The sequence below is a fragment of the Zychaea mexicana genome (assembly GCF_025766255.1).
Source record: "Zychaea mexicana strain RSA 1403 chromosome Unknown BDB00scaffold_37, whole genome shotgun sequence".
Lineage (NCBI taxonomy): Eukaryota > Fungi > Mucoromycota > Mucoromycetes > Mucorales > Lichtheimiaceae > Zychaea > Zychaea mexicana.
The window spans coordinates 271,341-298,943 of NW_026516700.1; the positions used below are offsets into that span (position 1 = coordinate 271,341).

General features: G+C 40.3%; 8 protein-coding genes across 8 annotated transcripts; 5 read left to right on the top strand and 3 right to left on the bottom strand.

The window, feature by feature from the left end:
• Positions 1-8,041: 8,041 nt before the first annotated feature.
• Positions 8,042-8,594, bottom strand: BDB00DRAFT_872482 (epoxide hydrolase N terminus-domain-containing protein; the record flags this gene model as incomplete). The annotated part of the gene is made up of 2 exons (XM_053126960.1): positions 8,042-8,375; positions 8,467-8,594. The coding sequence occupies 2 exons, from the start codon at positions 8,592-8,594 to the stop codon at positions 8,042-8,044; spliced, it is 462 nt and encodes a 153-aa protein (XP_052979647.1).
• A 1,016-nt stretch (positions 8,595-9,610) lies between these two features.
• On the top strand, positions 9,611-11,297 carry BDB00DRAFT_823821 (Alpha/Beta hydrolase protein). Its single transcript, XM_053123565.1, has 5 exons — positions 9,611-9,913; positions 10,064-10,121; positions 10,245-10,443; positions 10,559-10,909; positions 10,979-11,297. Exons 1-5 carry the CDS (start codon positions 9,660-9,662, stop codon positions 11,080-11,082), a joined length of 966 nt encoding a protein of 321 aa, XP_052979648.1. The 5' UTR covers positions 9,611-9,659; the 3' UTR covers positions 11,083-11,297.
• Positions 11,298-11,962: 665 nt separating this feature from the next.
• Positions 11,963-14,757, bottom strand: BDB00DRAFT_929076 (uncharacterized protein). Its single transcript, XM_053128951.1, has 7 exons — positions 14,560-14,757; positions 13,530-14,470; positions 13,276-13,435; positions 13,097-13,186; positions 12,929-13,023; positions 12,581-12,853; positions 11,963-12,486 (listed from the first exon to the last, which is right to left on the bottom strand). The coding sequence occupies exons 2-7, from the start codon at positions 14,426-14,428 to the stop codon at positions 12,213-12,215; spliced, it is 1,791 nt and encodes a 596-aa protein (XP_052979649.1). The 5' UTR covers positions 14,429-14,470; positions 14,560-14,757; the 3' UTR covers positions 11,963-12,212.
• A 3,391-nt stretch (positions 14,758-18,148) lies between these two features.
• Positions 18,149-18,519, top strand: BDB00DRAFT_872485 (uncharacterized protein; the record flags this gene model as incomplete). Its single annotated transcript, XM_053126961.1, has 2 exons — positions 18,149-18,188; positions 18,269-18,519. 2 exons carry the CDS (start codon positions 18,149-18,151, stop codon positions 18,517-18,519), a joined length of 291 nt encoding a protein of 96 aa, XP_052979650.1.
• Positions 18,520-19,831: 1,312 nt separating this feature from the next.
• On the top strand, positions 19,832-21,440 carry BDB00DRAFT_823832 (GTP cyclohydrolase II-domain-containing protein). Its single transcript, XM_053123566.1, has 2 exons — positions 19,832-20,772; positions 20,912-21,440. Exons 1-2 carry the CDS (start codon positions 20,114-20,116, stop codon positions 21,297-21,299), a joined length of 1,047 nt encoding a protein of 348 aa, XP_052979651.1. The 5' UTR covers positions 19,832-20,113; the 3' UTR covers positions 21,300-21,440.
• Positions 21,441-21,547: 107 nt separating this feature from the next.
• Positions 21,548-21,913, bottom strand: BDB00DRAFT_872487 (uncharacterized protein; the record flags this gene model as incomplete). The annotated part of the gene is made up of 1 exon (XM_053126962.1): positions 21,548-21,913. One exon carries the CDS (start codon positions 21,911-21,913, stop codon positions 21,548-21,550), a length of 366 nt encoding a protein of 121 aa, XP_052979652.1.
• A 110-nt stretch (positions 21,914-22,023) lies between these two features.
• BDB00DRAFT_872488 (FAD dependent oxidoreductase) lies at positions 22,024-23,622 on the top strand (the record flags this gene model as incomplete). Its single annotated transcript, XM_053126963.1, has 4 exons — positions 22,024-22,174; positions 22,273-22,602; positions 22,680-23,328; positions 23,406-23,622. The coding sequence occupies 4 exons, from the start codon at positions 22,024-22,026 to the stop codon at positions 23,620-23,622; spliced, it is 1,347 nt and encodes a 448-aa protein (XP_052979653.1).
• A 2,063-nt stretch (positions 23,623-25,685) lies between these two features.
• On the top strand, positions 25,686-27,019 carry BDB00DRAFT_378856 (uncharacterized protein). Its single transcript, XM_053117142.1, has 5 exons — positions 25,686-25,735; positions 25,866-26,058; positions 26,147-26,224; positions 26,440-26,522; positions 26,638-27,019. Coding segments are annotated over exons 1-5 (582 nt in total). The 5' UTR covers positions 25,686-25,734; the 3' UTR covers positions 26,865-27,019.
• Positions 27,020-27,603: the final 584 nt, after the last annotated feature.

Here is a 27,603-nt window from a genome sequence, read left to right on the forward strand (position 1 = left end):
TGACATGGTTAGTGTAATAGGAAGTGAGGATGGGTTCTGCTTCAGCTCTGATTTGCAAGTGGCGAATGAAGCCATCGAGTTGCACATTCGATGCTGCTTGTTGTGAAAGCCGATCCTCGCAGTGCAGGATCTCTGCCAACTGTGTGATCTCTTCGTGGATGATCTGCTTGACGTTTCCTTCAGTAAGGCCTTGATGTCTGAGCTCGTTCTCTCTGTCACTCCTCCAACGTTTTATGCCCAACAGGTTGTTGATATCCACAGCTGATTACCAAACTGGTTTTTGACAGAGGCCAAATATGCGCTGTACACTTTTGATCCCTCGTACAAGGCAGTTTGCTGCGGACCATCGAAAACTCCATGCGCTGGTAGCCGGAGACTTGGAGGTGGCCGTTGATATATCGGTTGATCGAGCTGCAGATCGTCGTACTTCCGGGCTTTGTGCGGCTCCGGTCGCGCGTTGTGTCAATGACTTGAATACTTCGCTAACAAATAAGAGTTGGACAAAATCCTGGAGATTGACCCGTCCGCTATCTTGAGCTGGCTGAGGATCGTCGTCTGTATGGCGTTGTGTGTACAAAAAAGGGGCGCAACGGAAATGTGTCGATTTCTAAATATCGTGTTTTGCAATGTGGAAACGGGTGAAACCACCTTGTCACACTGTGCACACAACCTTCTTTTCTTTCGTTGCAATTCGGTTCAACCCCGTTACAAGTCCGCATGTGCTTACAGCATAATGATGGGAGTGCCGACAACAATTGTCGATCACAATGTAGCAGTCATTCATTTGAAGGCGATCATGGCGCATGATATGTTATTCGAAAATATACTCGGTACTGGTGATTTTGAAAGGCTTTTGTTGTGACTCTATTATATTGTTATTGCTGTGCCATAGATGCTGTTGTTTTGTATGCCATGGTGCGCTTTAAAATCTGATGCACTTCTTCATCATTCACTTTTTGGTACGCTCTGTACGAGTACCATGATGCGATGGCGGAAGCATAGGCTGCTAATATACAACGGCTGAATTAATAGCGAAGTGCTACTATGTACAGTATCAGACTGATACATGCAACTGAGAACAGCTGTTTAATCTTCTTTGATACAACACAAACAGAAACCGTGTATGTGGTCGTTCAGTTGACTATAATTCGATTTGTGGTTTTGACAGCAACAGTGCACATCCTCGTTTTACAGAGTCTCGGGTAGTTCTAGAATACCCTTAAGAGGGGTTGTGCTCGATCTTGCGCGGACAACTACCAGATATCATTATTGTTTAGGAGTAAGGACTACCATATAAAAAGGGGCCTATAGGCAGAGGCATGATTACTGCAGTACTATGTGCCAAGAGCTCGTTGGAATGACTGATGCCACTTGGTGAGCCAGATGTCATCTCTGAATTAAAAAACAAGCCATAAAGCATCTGGAGACAGTACATATATGAAGAAAATTATGTGGAGCGCGTTTTGCATCTCGCACTGGTAAAATGAAGAAGAAAAGAAGGCAATAGATGAGGTGAAATGAAGTCAAACGAAACAAGTTTCTGAAAACTGAGATACTGATGACAAGAAAAGAGAGGCCTCTAATAGCTTGAGATTGAGTGATTTAAGAGTGTTTGTTGAGCATTCTCACAAATGCTTGGACAAGTGTGCTTAGACGGATATAAACATAAAAAAGTTTCAAATCATAATTAGTATTAGAAACAGTTATGTCAAAATCGCTGTATAAAAAAATCATCGCACTCCCTCTCTCTCACTTTTGAGGGCACCACCCTCCTTAGAAAAGTTTGTAGGTCACACTTCCTATTTAGGTGTTCCATACAAATTATGCAAATCACCTTCTGAAAAATGCCAGTATTGATTATCATCTTCTCCACAATCACTATGATCGAATCGACAGCATACTTGTTATGCACTAAAACTGCTGATTCGGACCCAGAATGGTTTTTCAGCATGTATAGGAAGAAGCATCCAGACACCCCTTATGCTAGCTTAATTCCATTGATGTCAAAGGATTTGAAAGAACTAGCCATGAAGAAACCAATCCTAGCAAATGCAATCATCATTACAAACCACTTGATTAGATTGGCCTTTTGAGGTGGGAAAAGGTCCTTGCTATTCCAAAGTCAACGAAGCTGATAGATAGATAGTATTGGTATGGCTTCCAATGACCAAAAGGAACATGTGCTTATCGAATCATCTAGGTAAGGATATCTACATTATTTGGGCAAGATAGATACTCATTATTTTATTTGATAGTCTCAAAGAGAGATAAATATTAATTTGATAGTTACAAAATATTATAGAATCTAAGAATTCTATAATATTTCTATTTATAAATAAAATTATTGGGTAATTATTATTATAAATGACAGATTTTATAATAACTTTTGTAAAATCTAATTTATAATAATTATCATTTATAATAATCATCCAATTTAAATAAAAATGAAAATAATATAAATTAGAAATTTATTAATAACTCTTCTCTCCTCCTTCCTTCCAGTCTTCAAATCTTTGATTTGAATGTAAGAACGAAGTTCTTCTAGGACCTTTAGGTCCGACAAAAAAGATTATTAGACATTAATTTTAATATGAAAAATACCAGCTGGTATTTTTCTAGAAGAAATATATAATTCTTTTTGTCGGAGCTAAAGGTCCTAGAAGTCATTCCGCTGCTCGCTTCATTCCTTGTTTCGTCTTCGATGAGACTGGAAGGAGGAGGAGAGGAAGAAGATTAAAATTATATTTTTCTAAATTTTATTATAAATTTAATTATATTAAAATAAACAAAATAATTGAATCTTAATATTTATCTGTTGAAGAAAAGATTTTATATTACTCAAAAATCTTAAAAAACACTAATTCAATCAATTTAATAAATTCTATATTATATTATATTTTATGTAAAACTAATTTTTTTATTTATTTTTAAAAATCCATTTCATAATGCATTTATTGTTATTAACAAATAAATATAATAAATAAACAAAATGAGATGATATTTATATTATTTATAAAGTTCTTTTTATATTTATTTTTTTATTTAAATAGAAATTCAATTTTTGTTTTCTAATTTTTTTGTTAGAATTTAATTTTTCAATTTTTTTAATTTCTATCAGCTATCTTAGGATACATCCTTATTATTTTATGCCAAGAAATTTTATATATATAAAATACACAAAAATACATTTTTGGTGTATTTTCAATTATAACATTACATAATTTATAAAAAACTCAAATTTCACTATTTAATGAATTTATAATTTTTATTATTCAATATTAATAAATTATATATTAAGTCATAATTTATAATGACATAAATATATGTACATAAACAACAATATGTCAGGAGGGCAATACATATCCATTATATTGTGCCCTCCTTCTGTAATATTAATAACAACATCAATTACTAATATAATTCTTATTTTCTTAATTATATATATAGAAAAACATTTATTTATTACTATATACAAATTATGTTCTTAGAATCTGAAAGATTCAGATGCATTGTATCTAAAAATAAATAAAAATTATCATTGATTATTATACTACAGAATCACCTACAAGTAGGTTAAAAGCTTCTAGTAGGGAGCTGATTCTGTTACACAAGAATTTATATTTTTATCTTTTTTATAAAAATTATTTTTTAAACTTTATTTTTATCAGATGTCAAAAATTATTATGTAATCATTTTTGATAAGATGTGAAAATTAAAAATAAAAGAAATATAATTCTAAGGTTCATATGAACCTCTAAAAAAACATAGAAATCATTGATTTTAAATGTTTTTGTATATATATAACTAAGTAAATAATAAGAAAAGCCTGTAAGGGTTCTGTTCTTGTTGTTGTAATAAATAGTAGTAGTAGTGGTGTTATAGTATGAAAAAACTAAGTTATAATTTAATATTTAAGTAAATATAAGTGAATATATTAATTTTAGTTCACAAAAATATTTATTGTTATTGTTTATTCTCCTTTCATATCCTTCGTCCATTCTCTTCTCCTTCAACCTTGTAACAAATTCTATGCCTTTTTTGAACATCAATAATGAGGTAGACTTTAGGATGCCCTCTTATTCATCTACCGCATCTGGTGTAGGAGGCGTTGTAGAGGAGCTTGCTTCAGCAGGCACATCATACTTCTGTTGCCACTCCTTATTGCGATCTTTCACCCAGCCAATCGCGGTCTCTAAGGTGCTCAATGATGCACCTTGAGCTACTAACTGTTCCAGATATTGGTACTAGGGATCCGCACGGTTCGGTTCGGTTTGGTTTTTGAAGGGAACTGAACCGAACCGTCTAAAGCAAGAACCAAACCGACTGGAACCGACGAGAACCGAAGAACCGAACCCATCATGTATATAAAAAAGGCAAGATTCAGTATCTTTATATGAAAGCTGATGTGTGTGTTCAAATGTCGCGGTATACTTGAATACTGCAGTAAAAAAGAATAGTTTATTATTGTACATTGAACAGCGATCTCAAAATGAATAAGAGAAACAGAATATAAACATTCTTATACGGTGTGGGTCATTGCATGGTTAAAAGATTAAAGCACAGTTTTTACAAGAAAAAGTGGAGCATGTAGTATTTACTTAGAGCGACTTAGTATTACTAGTACAATATGTTATCGTAACATTGGAGGAATTGAACCACAACCGGCAGTACATACAGCTGCTGTGTCTCTACGTGTGTATAGTGTATAGTGTCTCATAAAAGGCAAAGGGTGAATGGGTAAGATAATTCTGTTATGGGCCCCAGGATGCGCAATCTCAGACAGAAAGCACAAACTTGATAAAACTGATCGAGAATCCATGCTTTATCTAGTACGTCATGGAGAAAATGCGTTGTGGGTAGCATAGTAGAGGAACAAGTAATGATGCGCGTCATAGGCAGAGAAAGCAAGCTGCCGTCAAAAGAAGTGTTTTTTTTTGTTCTTCTCTTCTTTACTATTTTTCCCTCCCTTCTGCTTTTGTAGGTTTTGTTGAGTTTTTGAATAAAGTATGGCTTGCAGATACACTACTTCTTGGTCTTTTCGGAATAACATTGTTCGTAACTTCCGTTATAGCCTATTTTCTATACTTATTACCGAAATTGCTAAATGCAATCTTCTGCCTCTCGGTTCTTCGGTTCTACGGTTCTGATATAGATCCCTACTCAAAACCATGTCATGCAACAGTTCATCATTGAGCACAATGGGGTGATCTATTTAAATAAATTAAAATTATGAAGGAAAGATAAAAAAAATTGAATAAAACAAATATATTTTTGGAATGTTAGATATTTTTTAAAGAAATTTTTTTGAAACATTATAAGTAGGGATCCATATCAGAAGCGTAGAACCGGAACCGAACCAAACTGAAGCCATGAAAATATGTATATGTAGAACCGAAGAACCGAGAGGCAGAAGATTGCATTTAGCAATTTCGGTAATAAGTATAGAAAATAGGCTATAATGGAAGTTACGACCAATGTTATTCCGAAAAGACCAAGAAGTAGTGTATCTGCAAGCCATACTTTATTCAAAAACTCAACAAAACCTACAAAAGCAGAAGGGAGGGAAAAATAGTAAAGAAGAGAAGAACAAAATAAACACTTCTTTTGACAGCAGCTTGCTTTCTCTGCCTATGACGCGCATCATTACTTGTTCCTCTACTATGCTACCCACAACGCATTTTCTCCATGACGTACTAGATAAAGCATGGATTCTCGATCAGTTTTATCAAGTTTGTGCTTTCTGTCTGAGATTGCGCATCCTGGGGCCCATAACAGAATTATCTTACCCATTCACCCTTTGCCTTTTATGAGACACTATACACTATACACACGTAGAGACACAGCAGCTGTATGTACTGCCGGTTGTGGTTCAATTCCTCCAATATTACGATAACATATTGTACTAGTAATACTACGTCGCTCTAAGTACTATAAGCTCCACTTCTTTTTTGTAAAAACTGTGCTTTAATCTTTTAACCATGCAATGACCCACATCGTATTCTCTTATTCATTTTGAGATCGCTGTTCAATGTACAATAATAAACTATTCTTTTTTACTGCAGTATTCAAGTATACCGCGATATTTAACACACACACATCAGCTTTCACTCAAAGATACCAGATTTTGCCTTTTTTATATACATGACAGGCTCGGTTCTTCGGTTCGATTCTTCACTTCTACGGTTCTCGTCGGTTCTAGTCGGTTCGGTTCTTGCTTTGGACGGTTCGGTTCGGTTCCCTTCAAGAACCGAACCGAACCGAACCGTGCGGATCCCTAATTATAAGTGTCATTAGTCAATATAAACTGGTGGAATAGTAATAGGCACCCTTTTATATGAGGAATACTAGGACGCCAAATATTTAATAGAATAATGTAATAATAAAATTAATTTACTGTTTACAGTAAAATTAATTGTTATGGATCAACCCCTCTATCGCTAGGGAAGACACTATATGCAACATTATCCCTTATATGCCTTTGTTCCACCATTTTAACAAGCTAATGGCTGTTAGTTCTCTACCTCGAAGTCTCTCTTCCTGCCCTTATCCATTTTTATTAGCTTGCGACTTTTGCCCCTTTGAAAAACAACAGCTTCATCTTCCCTACAGCAAAAGTGTTCGAAAATGGAGTGGAAAGCGCAACACTAGCTCATCTTCGCTATGAAGACAAAGCCCGAGGAAACTGAGGTGGCCCATAGTTTCCTGAGCCCATTTTACTCCACCATGCAGTTCCTAGGGAAAAAAGCAATTGACATCGTATATATTATATTCATCGTCTTTGTTGTAAGAGGGTTTGTTGTAAGAGAGGAAACTGATGGTAACTAAAAAATGCCTGCTTGGTAATAGGAAGACGAATATAGAGTTCATGCAACATGAATTTGGTACCTGCCATTAGATAAATTTCAATTTCGTATGACATAAATGTGTTAGATAGCAGAGCCGTATAACTATCACACCCAGCGGAAAAATACTTTCAGTGAAGAGACTCCCTTCAAGCTGACGCCTACTGGGCACATATTTTCGACTAAAGACCGTTTATACTAGCACTCATCATAGATAGAGCCCATCGCCTGGTTAAAAACCGATATGCTGAAAATCATCTGCCTCAAACTATGTAATCACCACTAAAGTTTCTTTTTTCTTCTTTCCACCCCTAAAAGTGACGTGGTCTGAAACAAAACTCGACGCTTCACAGTGCGCCTAAAAAAATCCCTTCAAGCTGACTCCCACCATAACGGGGATCACAATAGCTATTTTTTCACCTATAGGGAACTTTGCTACATCAGGAGAACAGCGACCATTGACGGGGAGTGTGGTGGGGAAAACACAGTACAATCAACAAGTTAACGGGAGTAAAGCGAGAGATGTGATTGGCACCCGCTGATGAATCCGCTGGTTTTCGATTGTAATGTTTTCTTACGATTGTATGTTCCCTCCTGAAAAAGTCAATGTAGGCTAAGCGGAGCTTGTCAAGTCTAGATCATGCTGTCATCAGACCCACTCTTTTTGTCTTGGTAACAATAAGGTTTAAGCATGGCGAAAAAGAAGAACACTAGTTGTTTGATCTGCAATTGCAGTGCATTGGATGCGTCATGGCTATACGTTTGGCGATGGAGCTGCCCCAATCACTACTCTGCACCACTTTTTTTTCGAGCGTATTGTGTTTCAACATATGCATTGAGAGAGAAATAACAAATTAGTGGTCAAAAAACATGAAGCAATTTTACCAAACTGAATACATGATATCATATTCATTATACCCAAGCTTGGACATGAGCTCATGCATGTTACCGCCGTTCTTAGCAATATCGTGACCAGGTAATTTAGGTGCTTCTGAGAAACCAAAGCCAGGTAAGCTAGGGACCACGACATTGAAAACCTGTTTTCCATAGTTGCTACAATAGGTTAGCAAGGCTAATAATATTGACCTCTGCTTGGTGTTGGGAAAACATGCATGTAACAAATAAAGTTGGATGGTACTGTTCATGCTAGCTGTCCTCCGCGCACACCGTCTCGAAGCGTTTTGATCACCTTGTGGTATTCATGGAAAATTGGAGGGCCAGCCATTGATCAAGACGAGGGGAACAGCGCCACCAGGTTGACTGGACGGTTCGTGGACAAAGTGAAGACGTAAATCTTGAATCGTAACTTGATAATGATGCCAGCGATTCAGTTCGGCGCGCGGCTTTTCCCAGTCGTAGTTGTTGAACCAGTAATTAACATACGGCTTCACAGCCCATCGGTATGCCTCGTACTTCCAACCAACTTCTCTTTCGAGCTCGTCAGGATATTCGGCGTTTCTGAGCCTTTCTTTTAACCGAGGAAAGACGCTCAGGTAGGATTGAAGAGATTTCATAAGATTCGATAGACATGTTCTGTAAATAAAAAAAGAAAAAGGAGCAAGGAAATGAGAAACAATCTGTGAATATATTTTATGCCTTCAATCGTGGCTGCGAATTACTTAACTGGGCTGTTGCCCTTTGATCATCTGATTGATCAGCGTTAAGCGTATATTCCGTTTTATCGTGCATACCTTCCTGAACCCAATCATCGATACAACATTCTGCATGGCTGGTTTGCTCCAGAGTGCTCATCTGGTAAGGTACGAGTCGCGTATGAATTTGTAGCTTCTAACTAATGGAAGTCGCTAATTGCGCTGGTAGTACCATACTACACTATGAGCTCGTCTACAAGAAATCGCAGAAGTTTGTTTGCGACCCACACTCAACTGCAACCTTTATTGAAGCATAACTACAGCACTGCGTAGGAGCTCCGATAAGCTCTTAAACCATATGTGAATAAAGCTACTATAAGGAAAGCAACCCATCATTACATGCGCTATGCCTCCGGCTATTGATAGGCAATAGATAAAGTCTCGATTCGTAGCCTTTTGTACTTTGATCCTGTTGTTTTCCCGTCTTACTACTGTACGTAAGGGAGAGGATTGTTTTGCCACAACAGAAGCCGAAACACCACTTCAGAAACAAAAGTTTCATGATTGTGCTGCCTTCGACACTATCTTTTGAAAGGTAAAATATTATTATGAAGATGATAAAATGAGGTGGTGACCAATAGTAATACATACCACGTATCTGACCGACTTAATGATTCGCTACCACAATAGTCGTAAGTCCATCTATCTATTGGTTGTTAAGTGCTGCAACTAAAACAAATTCATAGTACGAAGTCAATTTACCCCTCTATAGGCCTCTTTACTATATCTTGACAATACTTCTATAAGCAGTAAAACAAATCAATGTTTCCATGAATTTAAAAGCAATGTCAGACATGCTTTTATGCAACAATTTTTGGTTACTACTGTACATACCGAATGTAGGTTGTGTGTAATCATTGCTATTATCTTAAATTATCCCTAAACATAATAAGAAAATGCGCTTACATACGGCGACGAGCGTCGGAAAAATAGAAGAGCAGTTGAGCCCACTACTGCTTTGCATACATTGAATGTTTTCGCTTTGTGTACGTGCGGAGGAGAGCTTTCTATGATTGGCCTGTCGGCTGGCGTTTAATAAATGAAACGTTGCAAAAAGTCATTACTTCGGACGTAGAAATAAAACTCCTTGGCGTCATTTTGAAATTTTCCAAACCGCCTCGCTCTTTCTTTTATCTCTTTCCCGTATTCTGCTTTGAAAAAAACAATGACTGTCAGTGTAATACTAGAGCCCTCATTCCAAACATACTGCGATGGCGAAAAAAAGAATCGTGAAGCGTTGGTAAATGCTCCTACGATCCCAGAAGTGCGCGAGAATGCCGAGAAAATGCACGCCGCACATCAGTTCGTTGATATCATTGAACAAGAAAGAACTATTGTTCAGAATGGTCATAAACTTCGACTAAGCCTGTTTCGGCCAATTGGCACGGAGAACGATATTCTCCCGGGTGTAATCTTCTAGTAAGTGAATAAAGCACATCATAGGTGAAAGAAGATCTGTTCATTTGATGTGAAGAGATATAATGTTCACAAGCAGTTTAGCAATTGGTATTCAAAGCAGAGGAACCAACTACTAATGATGATCTCTCGATGTAATCTCGGAAAGTAAAGCCATGGAGGCGGCTGGGCTTTTTGCTCCAAGTTCACCCACGGAAAGGCAATACGCGACGTAAGTAATGATGGCTGCGATATTAGATTTTTTTTAGAGTTTAACGTTCGTGGGAGCGAACTGTATAAAATCACCTGATGATGGTATTGGTACACAAGCATTAATTCTAAAATTCACATTCAGATCTCTATCAAAAACAACGTCGCTGTTGTGTATGTCGATTATACTCTTGCACCGGAAGCCAAATTTCCCATTATCAATGAAGAATGCTACTCAACTCTGGAATGGGTGCATGAAAATGGTGCTAGTATCAATATTGATACGAACAAACTCGCTGTGTGTGGCGACAGTGCTGGAGGTCATTTGTCAACTGCTATTGCATGTATGTCCGACATATTTCTTTACTTAAAGCTAAAATGGAAGCTAAACAGTATCATATAACCAACTGTAACCAATTAACTTTACCATAATTCTACTTGACCTTACGAACAAACTAGTGATGGCCAAGGAACGCGGGCTTGGTGAAGTGATTAAAGCCCAGATCTTGATTTACCCAGCAACAGCACCAACATCAGAAATTCGTGAATCCTATGAGCTTTTTGGTAATGGCGATTATGGCTTATCGAAACAGGAAGCCCTGTTTTTTAAAAACCTGTATTTTGATGAATTCGGCAATGATAACAAATTTGCATATCCGTTGCTGGCAACACGCGAGGAACTTCAAGGCCTCCCTCCAACATTACTGATCACTTCAGAGGCAGATATTTTACGTGACGAAGGTGAAGCTTACGCTCGCAAATTGGTCGAGGCAAGAGTTCCTACGTGTGCCATTCGTATTGTGGGAGCAAGTAAGTGATGACGACTCTGTTACAGAATTAGAAAAATGAGAAAAATTAAACCAACTCTTTTATGAATAGTTCATGCATATTTCAGTATTCCTACTCCTAAAGAGACCCAGGCCTACAAGCAGACAATGGCCCTAATCACGCAACAGCTGAATGACGTTTTCGCAAAGCAGTAATAGCTATATTCAATGACATCTTGACTAATTTGCTATAACTATAGTAATAAGGCTGTCAAGAATATATACTCAGCATTTTGCAGTAGAAGAATTCAATAAAATATCTCTAACAAGCGGCTTGTTCTGAGACAATTTATGCATCAGTACAGTGTTGTAATTCTGTCGCACGATAACATTAAATGCCTTACAAACACCATTTCCCAGCGTCGTCGTCGAATGCTACAGCAGAGAATCTAGTTTTGACTTTTTTGTATAACATAATGGTAGAGAAAGTGATTGTAGCAGGGTCGCCGATGAAAAACAAACAGGAAATTGTGTGCTGTGAAAGGTGTCGAAACGATGTAATTACGTTTTTGTAAGGTGAATAATATTGTTCGGATGCCGCCAAAGGCGCGCACAGTGAAATAAATGGTGGGGGGCAATGCATAGTGCGCAAGACAGGTCTTTTTCTTTGTCCGCACACGTTGTACAAAATTATTGTAATGATGCAAATCGCGGCAAACAAACAAGCAAGCAAGCAAGCAGGAATACCACTCATCAAGAGTTGGATACACGCGTGCAAGAAGGCGTGATAGCGTTTGCAGACGCAGTAACAGAGCAATATAAAGCACAACTGAGCTCTCGGAGTGTCAAGCGCGCAGCAGAGGCTTCCACCCAAAGTCGATGAAGTAGTAGGAAGCTTAAACATGCCATATCGATTCTTTGAATGCGTACTCTAGTATTCGACGACGCCCCGGGCTGGGGAGGTCGCCTCTTTCAGTGCATGAATGTGCTGAAGTTGGCAGAGCTTGTCTGTGGTGCGGGCTAAAGAAAAACATCGAAGTAAGGTTAACGATACACATGATTTATCACCCACCATACCCTTACGCATTGGCTTGCACATGATTTTGCTTATACTTTTGAGCTCTCTTGCTGGTCTCGTTTTACTTCTTAGTCAAGACAACCTATTAACAAGCCAGTCCTTCCCAGAGCAATCTAGGCTGTAGAAGCACCATTTTTTTGTAAACAACTAGTACATTGATAACTGTTATTTTTTGTTATAATCTTGCTATTTTTGTTTTCTTCGCGACATGATATTTCTTTCTGGAAGAGAAAAATACACAAGGGTCCATAACTAAATTTACACACAACTAATGGCTCACGGAAATAGTGGAGTCACCACCATTTCCAGCAGCTATCTGAAGTTTCTGTTCTACTTGTGAAGCCAAATCTTTAATATCATCATCCGGTGGAGACGCCAATGTCTCTGCTGCTGCCTTTACTTGTTGTTCGGTAGTAGTGTTGGTCGCTGAGTCTTCTGTGACTAGGGTTGCGGTAGGAGAAGAGTATTGTTGATGTTTGTGTTGCTCTGCTGTAGCCGATACCGCGTTTGTTATTACGGATGTGGTAGTGTAGTGAACGTACCTAGTAGGTGCCTGTGTAAGTAATGGGTTTTTCTGTGCTCTGCCTGTTTGCAAACACAAGTGATTCATTTTATATGAATTGTATATTAACTTACTGTTGTTGCTGATCTTGATAATACGGTTGTGATCCAGCAGGAGCAATGCCAAGCATAGTTTCTGGGGTGATTGGCATCATGGGTCTGACAGGGAAGCCTGCCATCGGTTGAAAGTCACGTGGTCTCAATATCCTCTTGCGGGCCGTCTGGTTTTTAAGTTTCTTTTGGGCTGGCGAATCAGCGAATCGCACTTGAAGTGGTGCTGATGAGCCTAACACTGTCTGACCGTTAAACCTTTCGATAATAGCAGTAGCCGATGCACGATCCGACAATCTGTGGATACACACATGAAAAAATAAGTCTTTTTCGTTCCCTGTTCCCCTCTTTTACATATGTGTGTGTATATACCGTGCAAATCCAACACCTCGACTCATGCTTGATTGTGGGTCACGTAATATACGGTTTGAGATAGTCTTGTGTGGCTCGAATAGATCTTCCAATTTCTGCATACGCATTAGATATTTCTAAAATATAATTGTTTTTCCCCCACCAACTTATATATCGAATAGTAAATACCTGTTCTGTCATGTCCAATGGAAGGTTTGAGATGTATATATTAGTGGATGTTTCATCTTGTAAGCTTCTCAAACGCGAACTAAACGACTCCTAAAATAGTTGCAATAATTCGTTCGTTTTAACTCTTTGTATGTAAAAACGACATAAAACCAAGCGAACATGGGTTTTCTCTTTTTTACCTGTCCAACCCGAGCAAATGATGCTTGTAACCCTGCCTTGTTTAAACCATCAATGGCCAAATGACAATCGTCCGCATTCTCGTACATGGTAAATCCATATCCTTTGCATTCACCCGTCTTTTGATCAATAATTGCTTTGGACGAGCTGATCTTGCCGTATCTACAAATGATATCGTTTTGTAGGTTATAGTGTAAGCAAATTCATTTCATAAAGTAGTCATAGCAGCGCCTGATTGTTCAGCATCATCACTTACACTCGGCAAAGTTCCATAAAGGATTCATCCGTGGTTGTAGAAGACAAACCACGCACATAGATATTATGCGAGTGATAATTGACTGGGTGATCTGGGATCTCATGCTGCTGCGGCGGCGAATGGTGTCGCTTATGATGACGCTGATCGGTTGACAGACTGTACGAACCAGGTAATGGTTGAATATATTGATGGGGCGGGGATCCAGGTACTGAGGCCGTGCCGGTCAATACAGGCGAAGAAATGTGCAAGGGCGGAAAATGATGGTGTTGTTGATGATGGGGTGGAAGCACATACGCATGCGTCGGAGGCGATAGGGTGATTCCTCCAGCAGAAGACGGTTGCTGATGGTGGTGATGGTGCTGATACTGGAAAGTCGGACTGAAAGGAGGGCTTGTAGGATTGACGGGCGGCGACTGTGGATGTAATGCAGGCGAGCCGGGGTAACTTTGATAGCCTGCTAGGTCGGAATAGTATTGCACCGAGAACTGTGGACTCAGTGGATACACGTATGTATAAGAAGAAGCTGCTTCGTCGAAACCACCAGCACCGCCACCGTTTGGATGGTGATGTCGATCGTAATGGGCAGGATCCATGTACCCATAGGGAGGGTAAGGCGGTGAAGTGGGCGTCGTTAAACCTACTGCTGCTGCGTTGCTATTAGTGTTGTTGTAATTATTGCCAGTAATAGTAGTGGTGGCACCGGTAGCAGTAGTAGAAGAAGCAGTGGCGCCCTGTGCTGCTGTTGCCGGCGCTTGCTTTGGAGTTGTTGCTTCGTTGCTACTATTACTGACAGCAGCAGCTGGAGCGCTGTTGTTGCTGCCAGAGTTTTCGGTGTTCGTGGTATTAGTCGTCGTAGTAGCAACAGGACCATTGCCAACACCAGGAGCAGGAGTTGCCATGAAGAATTAAACAGTGAATGAAGGAAACAAAAAGATAAGGAACTATAGTAGGTTGATGAAAGCGAAGACAAGGAAGAGAGTTATTCATCTTGAGAGTTCAATCTGGCGAATGAGCGTTCTAACTAGCATACCTTTAAATCAAAAGATATTATGCTTCTACTTTGCAGAAAGAATGAGGGCTGCAGTTGGGTGGAGTGCTGCTCCTTTTGGGCCTTATAAAATGCGTCACGAGGAAAAGAGAAAGAGAAGGGGAACACAAGAAGGTGACGCTGGACTTTCTAAAGCGTTCACTTGGAGCAGGAAACCGACTAATCGCTCTCTCTCTCTCTCTCTCTCCTGCTGCTTAAACTCCTGAATCTGCTCTCCGCCTTATTATGAATCTGGGGAAGCATACCATATAATTTGGACCTAGTTTGTTTACAGACGATGTGCATGTTGCTCTTTCTTTGATAGCCTTAATGTCTCGAGTGTACCCATGGTGCTCTCTCTCCTTTTCCAGCGGCAATGACAATTGCAGCTTCTGCTACTTTGCGTGCATGCTTTGACAAAAGGGCTACATCAGGAACGGCTGCTCAACGATTGTTACACGAAGAGCAATAATCTGAAACCTGGATCATCCAGACGCCATGGATGTTTCTCTTCCTGACTTGTACTTGGAATACCGCGGCAGACCAGAATCGGAAAGAAGGTACCTAGTCTTTTGCTTACCCAAAAGAAAAACTACATCAGTAGCGCCCTCTCTTCTTGCGTAAAGCGCTACAGAGTAGCTTCTGTCAATTACTACTGTCAACAAACTTGAGCTGGCCATCTACCACGGGGTTTCATTCATGTAACCTGAAATTCCTGTAGCACAACCTCTTCTTTCGAAGCAACATTGCGTAACAACAATCAAAGGGTCCGCCACCACGACAATATACACGCCATCCGGCTCATCAATGATCGTACATATATCAATGCTAACAAACCACACTACCATCAACAATGGGCCTATATATATAAAGGCGTCGTTTCTAGATGAAATTCTTACATTTTGCTACAATAAAGGACAAACACGGAAGGCATTTTTCTTATGGTGATCGATTCAAAAGAACAAAAAAACGTGGCCAATATAGCGGCAGTTCAAAAGACACATTGCTTTAAACATTTCCAGTAACACGGATCAGTCCTTTTTAAAATCATAGTGTTGTCCTTTTACAGTGCATTGAATGCAGTGCGTCGTGTCCTGAAATTTTACGCATATGACAAACAGATGTAGATCACGTTTTGCATATATAGACGAGCCTGTGAAGATCATATATCACATCTTCAGCAACATGGCCCGCTTTTAATCGCTCTGCATCTCCTAGGCGATGTTACGTGTATATAAAGGAACGCGAGCTTATTGATACACAGTACAACTAGTAGCACCTTAGAAGCAAAAGAGACTAATACCACTTAGTAAAAGAAGCCGCGAGTGCCAGCGAGAGTACAGTATCATAGTCATAGACATGATTCTGGGAAAAAATATGTACAACAGCGACAGTAAAAACAATGATAGTATTAAAAGGGATGTAATATAGTATGAGATCGACTCGTCCCTCGTATGTACCTGAATCCTGTTGCTATTACGAGACAACAATTTCAAGCTAATCCTTACTTGGTTAGATAGTGTCAAGGATTATGTGTTGCAGGATCATAAAATTTATTTTTGGCAGCAAGTATCAGGACTAATGGAACACAACAGCCCAGTTTTTATTATATTTAATATTATCATTTCGCGAGATGGAACAGGCTTTTTAATTTATCAAATTGCAAGATGCTTTGTATATCGTGTTCACCGAGCAATAGTACCACCATACTGAGCCTCCCTTCGAGATAACTTCCAGTGACTAACAATAACGATCCGTAAGATAATACATAGTGCTTACTGTCAACGGGAAATTTATGTAGCTAATTAAAAATCGCGGATACGGAGAGAAAGTGAACTATTCACGCGGTCCATAGCTTACTGGCGCTAAGAGTACTGACCTTGCTTATCTAATATACCACATTTGTACCCGATGAAGCTTGCTCCCATTCTTGTCGCTTTTTTTCCGTCCTCCATTTATGTATACAGCTTCCGGGATACCCTTGTAATGCCGATGCTAAATAGAAGAGAAAATTCTGTTCTCACTCGTGTCCAGTTTCTTACAAATGCAAACTACAACGTTTCACTTATTGATAATCATACAATCAGAAGTAGTAGTAGTGGTAAAATCGCTGTAGTTAGACGGAGTTGACTTTGCTGAAAGCATGTATCAAGTTAGCCCACCAACGACGAGCAAACCTTCTAATTCTTTCTTGCTAACACCAATTAAAGCACGGAAACCCCTGCTAATTGCCATTGTTACGCCGCTCCAAATCGTTGGAAAATAATGTATCAAACGTTTCATGTAAACAGCAAATTAAAAATGACGCTTGATTTTGTAGTATTGTGTAGTCAAAAACAATGTACTAAAAGAGCCAGCGGATGGGCGCCAAATTCGTAAGACCAAAGTGATGGGTATACTTAGAAAGATAAACCCTAAAAATGGTGCAGTCAAGCACCAGCAATACTGTGCTTCGGTCAAGTTAAGATCCGTCATAAGACCTCCCAGTTTTGTTTGTGTTATGAGACTTATCCTCCTCTACATTTACACATCTCCCATGCTCAGAAAATGAGCATTACCTAGAAATCCAATTATTTATGGAGTACTACGTTGCAAACGATCCAAAAGAACACTCCCAACCAAGTGATTGGTTATAAATTTAAACGAGGCTCTTTGCCTCACCGGACGAGCTGCTTCCCAGCCACAGAATCATCAATGTCTTTGCGTTTCCATAGGTGTTTGAGTTGCAAGAATATGTACTCGCTCTCTTTGTCATCGTCGTCTTCACAGGCTCCAATTCTCTTCTTGTTAGAAAGAGGCGGCAGCTTCACATGACTGTTTACTTCTGAGGATCAGTTGCAATACCAGCAGTATCGTAAAAACGCTTTAACTCTCTTTACATATCGGTTACTGATTCAACAATATATGCATATATGAAATTCGTATACTGTATATCTGCTGAAAATGTGTCATTGTAGTCACACCTATGTAGCTCACCATTTTGCGCATAATTCGGGATCTTCTGAAATCTGAACATCATCTATTGTCATGATTTCAAAACTGACGTTTGTTTGAGCTTCGACATTTCTTAAAAATCGAAAGAACCGGCTTGACGATAATGAAAACTTCCTGGCGTACTTTATAGATAATCAATAAGCCATTATGATGGTTGGCTGACACAGTAACACTATGTTTGATGTATGGGTGTCTTTTTTCTACCTTAAAGTGGTGACGGGAGAGAAAATGGCCATCAACCAAAGTGGAGGCGCGTTGATTTCATTGCGAAGCTTCCGGTCAAAACAGTGGAAGGCATTGTCACTTTATTATCCAAGGAATCAAAATCAATAGGCCTTGACGTTCCTCACAGTAGTGCCAAAGGGTGGTTGAGTGTTCATCAAGCGCGTGGCAAGTCCTAACTAGCGAAGAAGGTAATGAGGAAGAGGATCAAGCCGTCACAGCAATTCCGCGTATTGCTGCCCATATCAAAGACTTAATTATAAATACCGACATCCAACGAGTTTGGCTCAAGTGTCTGCATATCATGAGAAAAGGCCAGTTTAAAAAGATTTGGTCACTTTCTTCTACAGAGTAAAGAAGACCGGGTATCTTAATCATGGAGCAGGGAAATATATCTGTCTGCATGTTTCTACTTCGTAAGCTGCAGCTTGGACAATGGCAAACTATCATAATACTGTTATGTAATTGTTGTGAGGGCAATAAATCAAATTAATAGCACCTATCCATCCAAGCATGCTTGTATATATGACAGCCGCCTTCTGGCAGATTCACACCACATTGGCAGATCCGGAGCCTGACTTCAATGAAAGTGATGAAGCTATCTCACTAGCGGATGTGCTATTCGTATTCCCAAGGTTGAGGCGGTTACGATATACCAATTCCGGAATTTCACACGCTATTGGCGATCTGTCGCTACTGGAAACCCAACATACGCTTCAAGACCGGACAGCTGAAGGCAAGATTTAATTCAAGAGACAATGTCGGACCATTACTGCAAAAGTGTCCACAAATACGACGACTTGTTCTAGATGGATTCTCTGACAGGTGCTGACCGCCGTCTATGGAAAATGTCACAATTTGAAAATTTTCGGTTACAAGTTCATCAGTGGAATACGAAATTTGTACTTGGATCAAGGAGCCTACACGACAGATGCTATGAAGTTTCGCCATTGAGATCCAGAATAAATGCAGACACTCGAGACGGTTCACTTTTCGTTCTGTTCTTCAATATGGGGAGATTGCGATACCCATCATACTGGGCTCCGATTGCCTAATATATGCAGTTTGACCTCGGTTCAGATGGATGGTATGCTATTAGGGATAATACTACGATCTATATCTACGTCCACCACTCTACTGCATTTTAGCGCAAGAGATCCATCTGATGAACCGGCAATCGTCGATACACTTGTTCGAATACCGCCCTTGCAACATTCGAGTTATTGGACGCCGACATTGGAGCGAACGACATACACTTGATACGTTTGTTTAAATATTGTACAACGACTATCACCGAGCCGATAATTACGACGGCGACGACGTTAGCAGCAACAGCAGCAGAATATCAAGGTATTGCGGTCCATATGCTTTGGTAACTGGTGCAATATGTACAACTACATCCTTATGATTCTTGCCGATATAAACAACGCTTCGAAAAGCTTCGTTGAAGCGCTTATCGGACACCACGCCAAATGGATTTACTGACAGTTTGACCCACATTACGCTGTCCCATATTGATTCGATCACAGACAATCATGTTCTATAGCCATTCCACCTTCTGCAATGGAATTCTGGTTCTATTTGTCTTCTCCATATAGATGTTGAAACGAGATATGAGCAGCAAATCGTCAATCATTCATTCCGTCAATAAGATGATACAGGACGGACACTGCATTAGTCTTCTTGAATAGTGAAAAATGCATCATCTAAGCAACAATTATTGATTACTGTCCGACTTCTGTAACAATTCCTGTAACCGTGGTGACACAATCAATAGATCGGATGCTGTGGTACTGTACATCACAACAAACAGAGTGACGGTATCTATCTGTGTAAATATTGTCAAAATGACTAATATTTATGTGTCGTCAAGGGAGCTGTGTCAATTAATATCCGTCAAGTATGTTTGATGGGATTTGCGTGGAGAGCAATGAATAAGAGCATATTCTCGTATACTCTATACTCGATTGAACACTGCACATGTGCTGTAAACAAAGGCGCATGACTTGCTTAAAGCAAACGCATTTCCTCAGTCATTCGCTCTCAGGGGGGGGAAAGGCCGATTACCAATGTGGGTACTCCGGCATGCATTGAATCAAACTTTGCTGACTCAGTACTTAGCGATAATAGGATCGGAATGAATTTTTTCGTCTGGGTCCTCCGCGTTGGTGTGTCCCACAACCCATCAAACAAAAAACCCTAAACCTCGAAACGGTGTATAACTTTGAAAAGAGCTTTTACTGCATTTCTTCTTTTAGCCCCCACCCCCTTGGTTTTCTCTTTTACTGCAACGCATAAACAACAGCAGTGGTAATAGTAACAGCAACTAACAGGAACAACAATGACAACGGTCTTTACACTTTTTGGCATGAACGTGGTGCACAACAACGCACCTGCGTTACCAGCACGATCGCAGCCAACTACATACCACGAATACATTGACTTTTTGAAACAGCAGCTGCATTCCCCTAGTGCTATCACGCCATCGCTGAAACAACAATCTAAAATACGCATTCAGTGTCAAGTGCGAGCACGTATTCCGACCAATGAAGGTGGCGAAATGTACCTCCACCTGTACAAGAACAACCAAGACACCAAGGAGCATTTGGCCATTGTGTATGGCGACGACATTCGGTCACGATCCTTGGACAATGCCTGGGAAAATGAAACAATCATGAATCGAATTGTTCGAGGCGCTTACTATGGCCGCTTGGAAGAGGTTGTCACGGACGAGTGCCGTAACCTAAACTTGACAGAAGATCAAACTCGGTACTTGGAGGAGCAGCAGGATAAAGCCAAGGCCAGTTTTGCTCAGTCAGCCGAACCTCCCTTGGTACGGATCCATTCCGAGTGCTTCACGGGAGAAACGGTTCATTCAGCACGTTGTGATTGTGGCGAACAATTGGATGAGGCCATGCGCTTGATGCAGGAGGCGGGACGAGGTGTCGTTGTGTATTTGCGTCAAGAAGGTCGTGGTATTGGTTTATTGGAAAAACTAAAGTAAGTCTCTGTGTCTCTTTGATTGAAACGCGATGCGCGTCAGAGAAGGGGGGGGTGCTGAAGGGACAGTTTGGGGAACCTGAAATGAAAGAGAGAGAGAGAGAGAGAGAGAGAAAACTGATTTGCTTGTACATTATAGAGCCTACAATTTGCAGGATTTAGGTCATGATACCGTGGCAGCCAACGTTCTGCTGAAGCACCCGCCTGATGCACGCACATACGGCATTGCAAACGCCATTCTTGAGGATCTGGGACTCGAGAATGTGATGATGCTTACAAACAACCCTGACAAGATAGAGCAACTGGAAGCCTTTGGATCTGTCAAGGTGGTAGAGCGGAGGGCCATGGTGCCACGGTCATGGTCGTCCACGCCCGTGCCTGTCAACGACCTGTTACGAACACCATCGTCTTCACCCGCTCCTCAATCGTCGCCTCTCATGCGTGGGAAAGAATTGGACAAATACCTCGCTGTCAAGGTTCAAAAGATGAGACATTTGTTGGATTTACCACAAGGTCTTGACAAGTAAAAAGTGCTTTAACACCCTCTTACATATGCCTTTGCTTGATCCCCTCCCCTCCATGGTTTCTCTCTTGGTTCACTCGTCGTATACTTAGATCCCTCCCATCCACTAAGCGAAAATCCACTCTTATATTTGCTCCTTTTATGGTGTGTTGTAAATGCGTTTATAATAGTAATAATTCCCTGTTTCTTAGAATTAACATACATCTTTGATTGACAGAAAAGACTCTTTATACATAAATATTTACATAGTTATTAACCTCCACTGACAGGTGGTATAATAGCAACTTCATCGTTTGGTGATAGCTGAGTGGTAGCTTCATCATCCTTATCCACATACTCCATATTAACAGCATACATGGCATGATCCACTATGCTCCGCAACTTATCACCGTATTTGGAGACAAGGTGGTCAGTCAACATGGTCAATGTCCTTGGAGCGCCAGCATGCGTGAAAGTAGACACGTCAATGACATCGCATTCAACTTGAGTAATGTCGCGGACCGCAGCGAAGTACAAGACCTTCATTTCGGAGGGAGAGCTGGGTATGGAACGGAATAATAGATGATATGAGTACAAAATGCTTCGAGTTCTGTGGTTGGCTCTGACGCATCCCTGCATTTCTTTCTTTTTCCACGATAGCGTCACACGATAGCGTCACATACTTAAAAACAGATCGACTGACCTCTTTTTTTTTCCTTTCATCTATATACCATCCACCGTCGACTATTATGTACACTCCCCCAGTTGCAGGATCCAAAATTATCGTTGTAGGTGCTGGCACCTTTGGTCTCTCCACCGCCTATGCCCTTGCTTTGAAGAAATACAATGTCTGGGTATATGACCGTAATACTGTTCCCTCTGCAGATGCTTCATCTACAGGTAAACTTTTATATATAATCATCAACAGGCACGTGTTCATCTCGAGCGCGAAAAGTTATTCTGACGTAGTTTTCTGTATGACTTTTCTCAAAAACAAGACATCAACAAGTGCGTACGCATGGATTATGGCGGGGATACACTTTCCATGCAGCTCATGATGGAAGCTTACCCACATTGGCATCAATGGAACAAAGAGCGAGCGGAGATGGGCCTGAGCCCTGTTTTCCACCAGACCGGATGTCTGCTACTGTGCAAGGGCGATAGCTATTCTGACTATGAACGCTCATCCATCAAACACATCAGAGAAGCAGGATATGGCCACACGATCCAGGAGCTTCCCACGCCTGAAAGCATCATTGAACGATTTCCACAATTTAAAGATGCCGTTGACAATGGCTACAAAGTGGCTTATCTCAACACCGAAGGAGGTACAGAAATCTCGTTTCTTTTGTAAGACAACCGATAATATGATTATGTTAATGCGTTACTCTTATGTACGACTTAGGATGGTGCAACTCTTCAGAGACCATCAAGCATCTCTATCAAAAATGCGTGGATAATGGCGTCCAGTTTATTATTGGATCTGACAAGGGTGCCTTTGAGCAGCTCCTTGTTGAGGATGATGTTGTACGCGGCATCCGGACACGGGACAAAGTGAAGCATATTGCCGACCACGTTGTCTTGGCAGCCGGTCCATGGACAGCGAGTTTGCTCGATTTCGGGGGTCGTCTCCAAGCAACGGGCCAAGCTGTGATCCAATTCAGCCCTCCACCAGAATTCATCGAAAAGTTCAAGGACTCGCCCGTCTGGGGAGGTGATATTTCGCGTACCGGCTTTTATGGTTTCCCGATTAATGCAGAAGGCAAGATGAAGATTGCTAGCCATTCAGTGGGGTATGTGAGCCCTCGCTCTGCGGATAACGTATCTGTCCCTCGCACCCAAGTCACTTATCAGGACGATACCATTCCTGTCAAGGCCCTGGATAATTTTCGCAAGTTCTTGGGCGAATTTATGCCCGAGACAGACAATTGGGATATTTCATACTCACGTGTCTGCTGGTACTCGGATACAACTGATGGCAAATTCTTGGTTGCACCTCATCCAGACTATAAGAACCTTGTTATTGCCTCCGGAGATTCCGGCCATGCTATGAAGTAAGTAGCAGCACCTATCTCTTCTAATTTATGTCATCTAGGAGTTTGCTTAACTAATGGCTCGGCGACAACGACAGGTTTACCCCTAATATTGGTTTCAAGATTACTCAAGTCATTGAAGGTATCGAGACCGACTATAGTCGTGCGTGGTCATGGAAAGAAAGCAACAATGACGTGCTCACAAGCAGTGATGGCACAAGAAACATTACCTCGAAACCACTGACGCTGGGTGTTGGTGAAGCTAGAATGGCTTCAAAGGTTGAGTTGAAGGCACCCAAAAAGAAGTCCAGCTAGGACTTGTTTAGCAACAAGTCTAAATAATATGGTATTTCTGACGTGTTTGGCAACCCAGTAGTGTAGATGACGATTTGCACCCTTTTTGAAATTCTACTTTTACTTGTATTGCGCAAAGCCGTTTTTCGCTTTGATCTTCTTGGGTATCGCCTTTTAAATACCCTTTATACCAACTCATCAAATATAACCTTGGGCACATCCATCGTCCCTATTTCACAAGAAACAGCCAGAGAGTACCATTTCTCTCTAAAATGATAATACTCATAGTTAAGGAATAACTGTGTAAGCGATAGCATCACTCCCCAGAGTATATCGTTTTGTCATCAACGAGAAGCTTGTTATATGGGATGCATGTAAAGCAATACGGTATGATATCTATTCAAGTATTCATGATAAAAAAATAACTTTGCTTTTGTGCACTCTATCAGCAATGGCTTCATCACACGATATATACGTCGGTTGCTATGCTAGTCTAATGGGTTAATGTCTTCCCTTATCACCCCTGGCGCGGATAAAATGTATGATATCATCACGGCTGTATACATTGGAATTGGTATACAGTGCCTCTAAGGTTAACCACTAATGTCTTATTAGATCAAACTTCTTTTTATTATAGCAATGGACAGCTGGTATAATGTTCAAGAAAGAAAATATGATAGTAATTGCTATCATTTAGTACAAACTCCTAGTCAACGTAAAAGATCGTTGTCACAAGTACATCAATTTTTTTATCGCCTTTTTTTATTATAGAGAACAAACAGCATTTGCTTACTGTCATGCAAACGGCGGAAGCGGTTGCATCAGAGGTAAGCTGGTACAATGGCGCACATATTTATAAAAAAGCCGGGATATACATCAATATTCGCAGGCGCCATAAATGCTGAAAAAATAATGCAACGATCTGATAAATGCTTTTTCGGTTTGGACTCGTACCTTTAATAACTGCTCAACATCCTTGAAGGCGCCGGTATGGAGGATACATACCCGAAATTTTACAGCCAAACATTAACTGCGGCTATCGTAAAGGATGGGTCATCCTTTCGCAACACATCAGAGCAATTCCAGCATTCAACTGAAGCGATATCTTATTATTTACGCGCAATCTCGAACAACTTGTTAAATTTGGCAAGAAGCATGTCGCCCTACTACATATCTGGCAACGGGCCAACATCTCATCCGACTCGCGTTGCTCAAAATTACAGGATTTTTCCTAATGATTGGCGGGGCTTTTTTTCCCATCATGGCGGGCCTTTTTTTCATTTTGGCGTTGGGGGGTGTTTGTGATTGGCGGTGTGATTTTCGTGAATGGCAGGAGGAAAAAAATACAATGGCGGCCGAATTACAGATTGATGGCAGAATAATAGATTCATAAAGGCGGCCGTAATTTCAGGTTGATGGCAGAATAGTAAATTCATACTGGCGCTGTAATTATAACACTGGCGGCATCATTTATAAAAAATGACATTAGATACTAAAGGAGGTTCCTCTCCATTAAATACATCACAAAAGTGGGAAGATGTATGAGACAGTATAATAGGACTGGCAAGTTTCTACTAGATGATTAGCACATTGCCTTTATATATATCAACATAGATGCTTTGAGAACTAAGGGAAGAGCCGCAACAAAAGATATCGCAAACGAAAGTTAATGGTTATGTGTATGTAAAAGGTTTTTTTACAATGCAAGAGTTACTTCACATCACATCTACAAAAGCCGATCCTGCATAAGAGCCAATGCCCAGCGGACTTCATTGCAGCAATTGGCGTCCTTGGACTTCTGGACCTTTGAGTTCCATTCGAAATATGCTTTGACGATTTTATGTGTGGTCTCTACTGGCAGCTTGACTGGTCGTCGCTAAACTACATCCAGCAGCTCCTCTCATCTATTTCAGCTAGTAGCGAAATAAATCTTTGTCGAAGTATTTGCCATACTCGAGATCTGTTTAATAGCACTCTATAGACAGAAGCTATAAACGAAAGAACCAATTCTTGTTGTTGCAGGTATGCTGCTTTAAATATTTTTAAAATATAAAACTAGCTCAATCTCACACATCTCACTCACACCCACACCCACACTCACATTACAATATATCCATCAAGTCAAATCAACCAAGTAATTATTTTTTTAATTTTTTGTAGATTTATTATTGCGTTCTTTGGAAACATATCTTCCAATAGTTGCAATAGGAATGCCAGTTTGACGATAGATTTGTCTAACTGACATTCCCTGCTGGAAGTGGAAGTGGAAGATCAGGTCGATCTCTTCCTGCGTGACCCGCTGGCGTGGTCTTCTTTTTGGTACTTGGTCTTGGACCACGCCTTGTACTTGGGCCACGTCTTCCACCTCAGTCTTCTCCTCCGGAAACCAGTCTTGGACCTCGGTCTTCTCATCTGCGTAAAGCCAGTCGACCTCGGTCTTGTCTTCAACCTGAACTGGTGAAGCTGATGAGCTAGATAGAAAACAGGTTTTTTTTCATATAAGTGTTCTATGCATATTTTTTAATCGTGTATTTTTATTATGTAGTCGAGCTTACTTAAATCAACTTCAACCAGGTCAAGACTTGCAATCCAACTGTCGAAAGCATCGGCGAAGTCGCATTGAGTAGGTTCATCGTAAGGAATTGCGTTATGGAACATGTTGGAAAAATATGCTTAACCCAGTAACTAGATCCCATCTTTTAAATAGGCGCTCACCATCGTTGGTTTCACCTGAAGTGTCGTTGCACACAAGTGTCGTTTACACGAGTGTCGTTTACACAAATGTTCCACATGAATTTTATTTTTTATGGAGGAAGGTCCCTAAGTGAAATTTTATAGACTCTGCAGTCACGCGTGTCCCACATCAACAGAGGCGTGCTGCGCGCGAAACTGTGTGCTAGGTCGATCAGTGTCTTCTACAGGTATGGCTCATTCCACACGAAGTTTCGAATATAGACTATAGTGAATCGCTATTGATAATATTTATTCGTTCTATATTATATATTTTTCTGTATTCTTTGGCCCATCGCTCCATAGTTGAGCGTGGAATCTCAGTTCTATTGTACCCTTTTCTTTCGATGGCACATAGTCTTACTGCTTCCTGGATCCTCTCACTCTCCTTGTACCATTTAGCCTTTTTTGCTTTTAGGCCCGCAAATTGTTCTTCTAGTTCTTGTATTACTTGCAGAAGCTCTAGGGTTTTTAAAATAATAGAGGTCTCGGCTGATGGCTCGTATTCTTTTCCCAGTTGCTTTGCATCATAGATTTTGATAGGGTGCGCGAATTTTTACGTACTTCCATTTTCGGCGATTGCAGGTAAAGCAGTCGCTCTGGCAGGAAAACCGGTCTCTTTTTTCTGAGCGCGTTCCTTGACTACTTACACTCACTAGTCATACAATCATACTAACACCAATTTTTACGTACATCAACCTTAACGTACCTTTAAAACATAGTGTGGGCTTTCTTGCCCTTCCGTGAAATTTGATTATATATACAAAATCTTCAAAGTAATAACAACAACATGTATGGTCCTTTTAGCGCTCAAGGTACTTAAAAATCATATACAGCAGGTACGTAAAATCGGAAGTATGTAACTCCAAAATGAGAAGTACGTAAAATTTTATAGGTTAAATATACAGCGCGAGAACTGATTTACTGTAAGGTGCGGACAGGGACAAGACAAGACAAGGACAGAAACACCGGACGAGAATGTGCTAGGTGCTTTCGGCAAGAACAGGACAAGACAAGAAGGAAGCCAGAAGGTAGGGAACCAGATACTGAGGGAAGAAACAAGAACAAGGTATAGGGAGGAAACAAGATAACTGACTGATGTTTTATCGTTCAAAGACTATGATATATATATATATGTCTTTACTATAGAATTCAATGATGTGAATAAACGGAAAGATTGGTATTAAGGTCGATAATTCGGATGATGATGATAGATGGGGATTTAATATGTCATCAACGAGGTTGAGGATGATCACTTACTAGAAGTCGAAG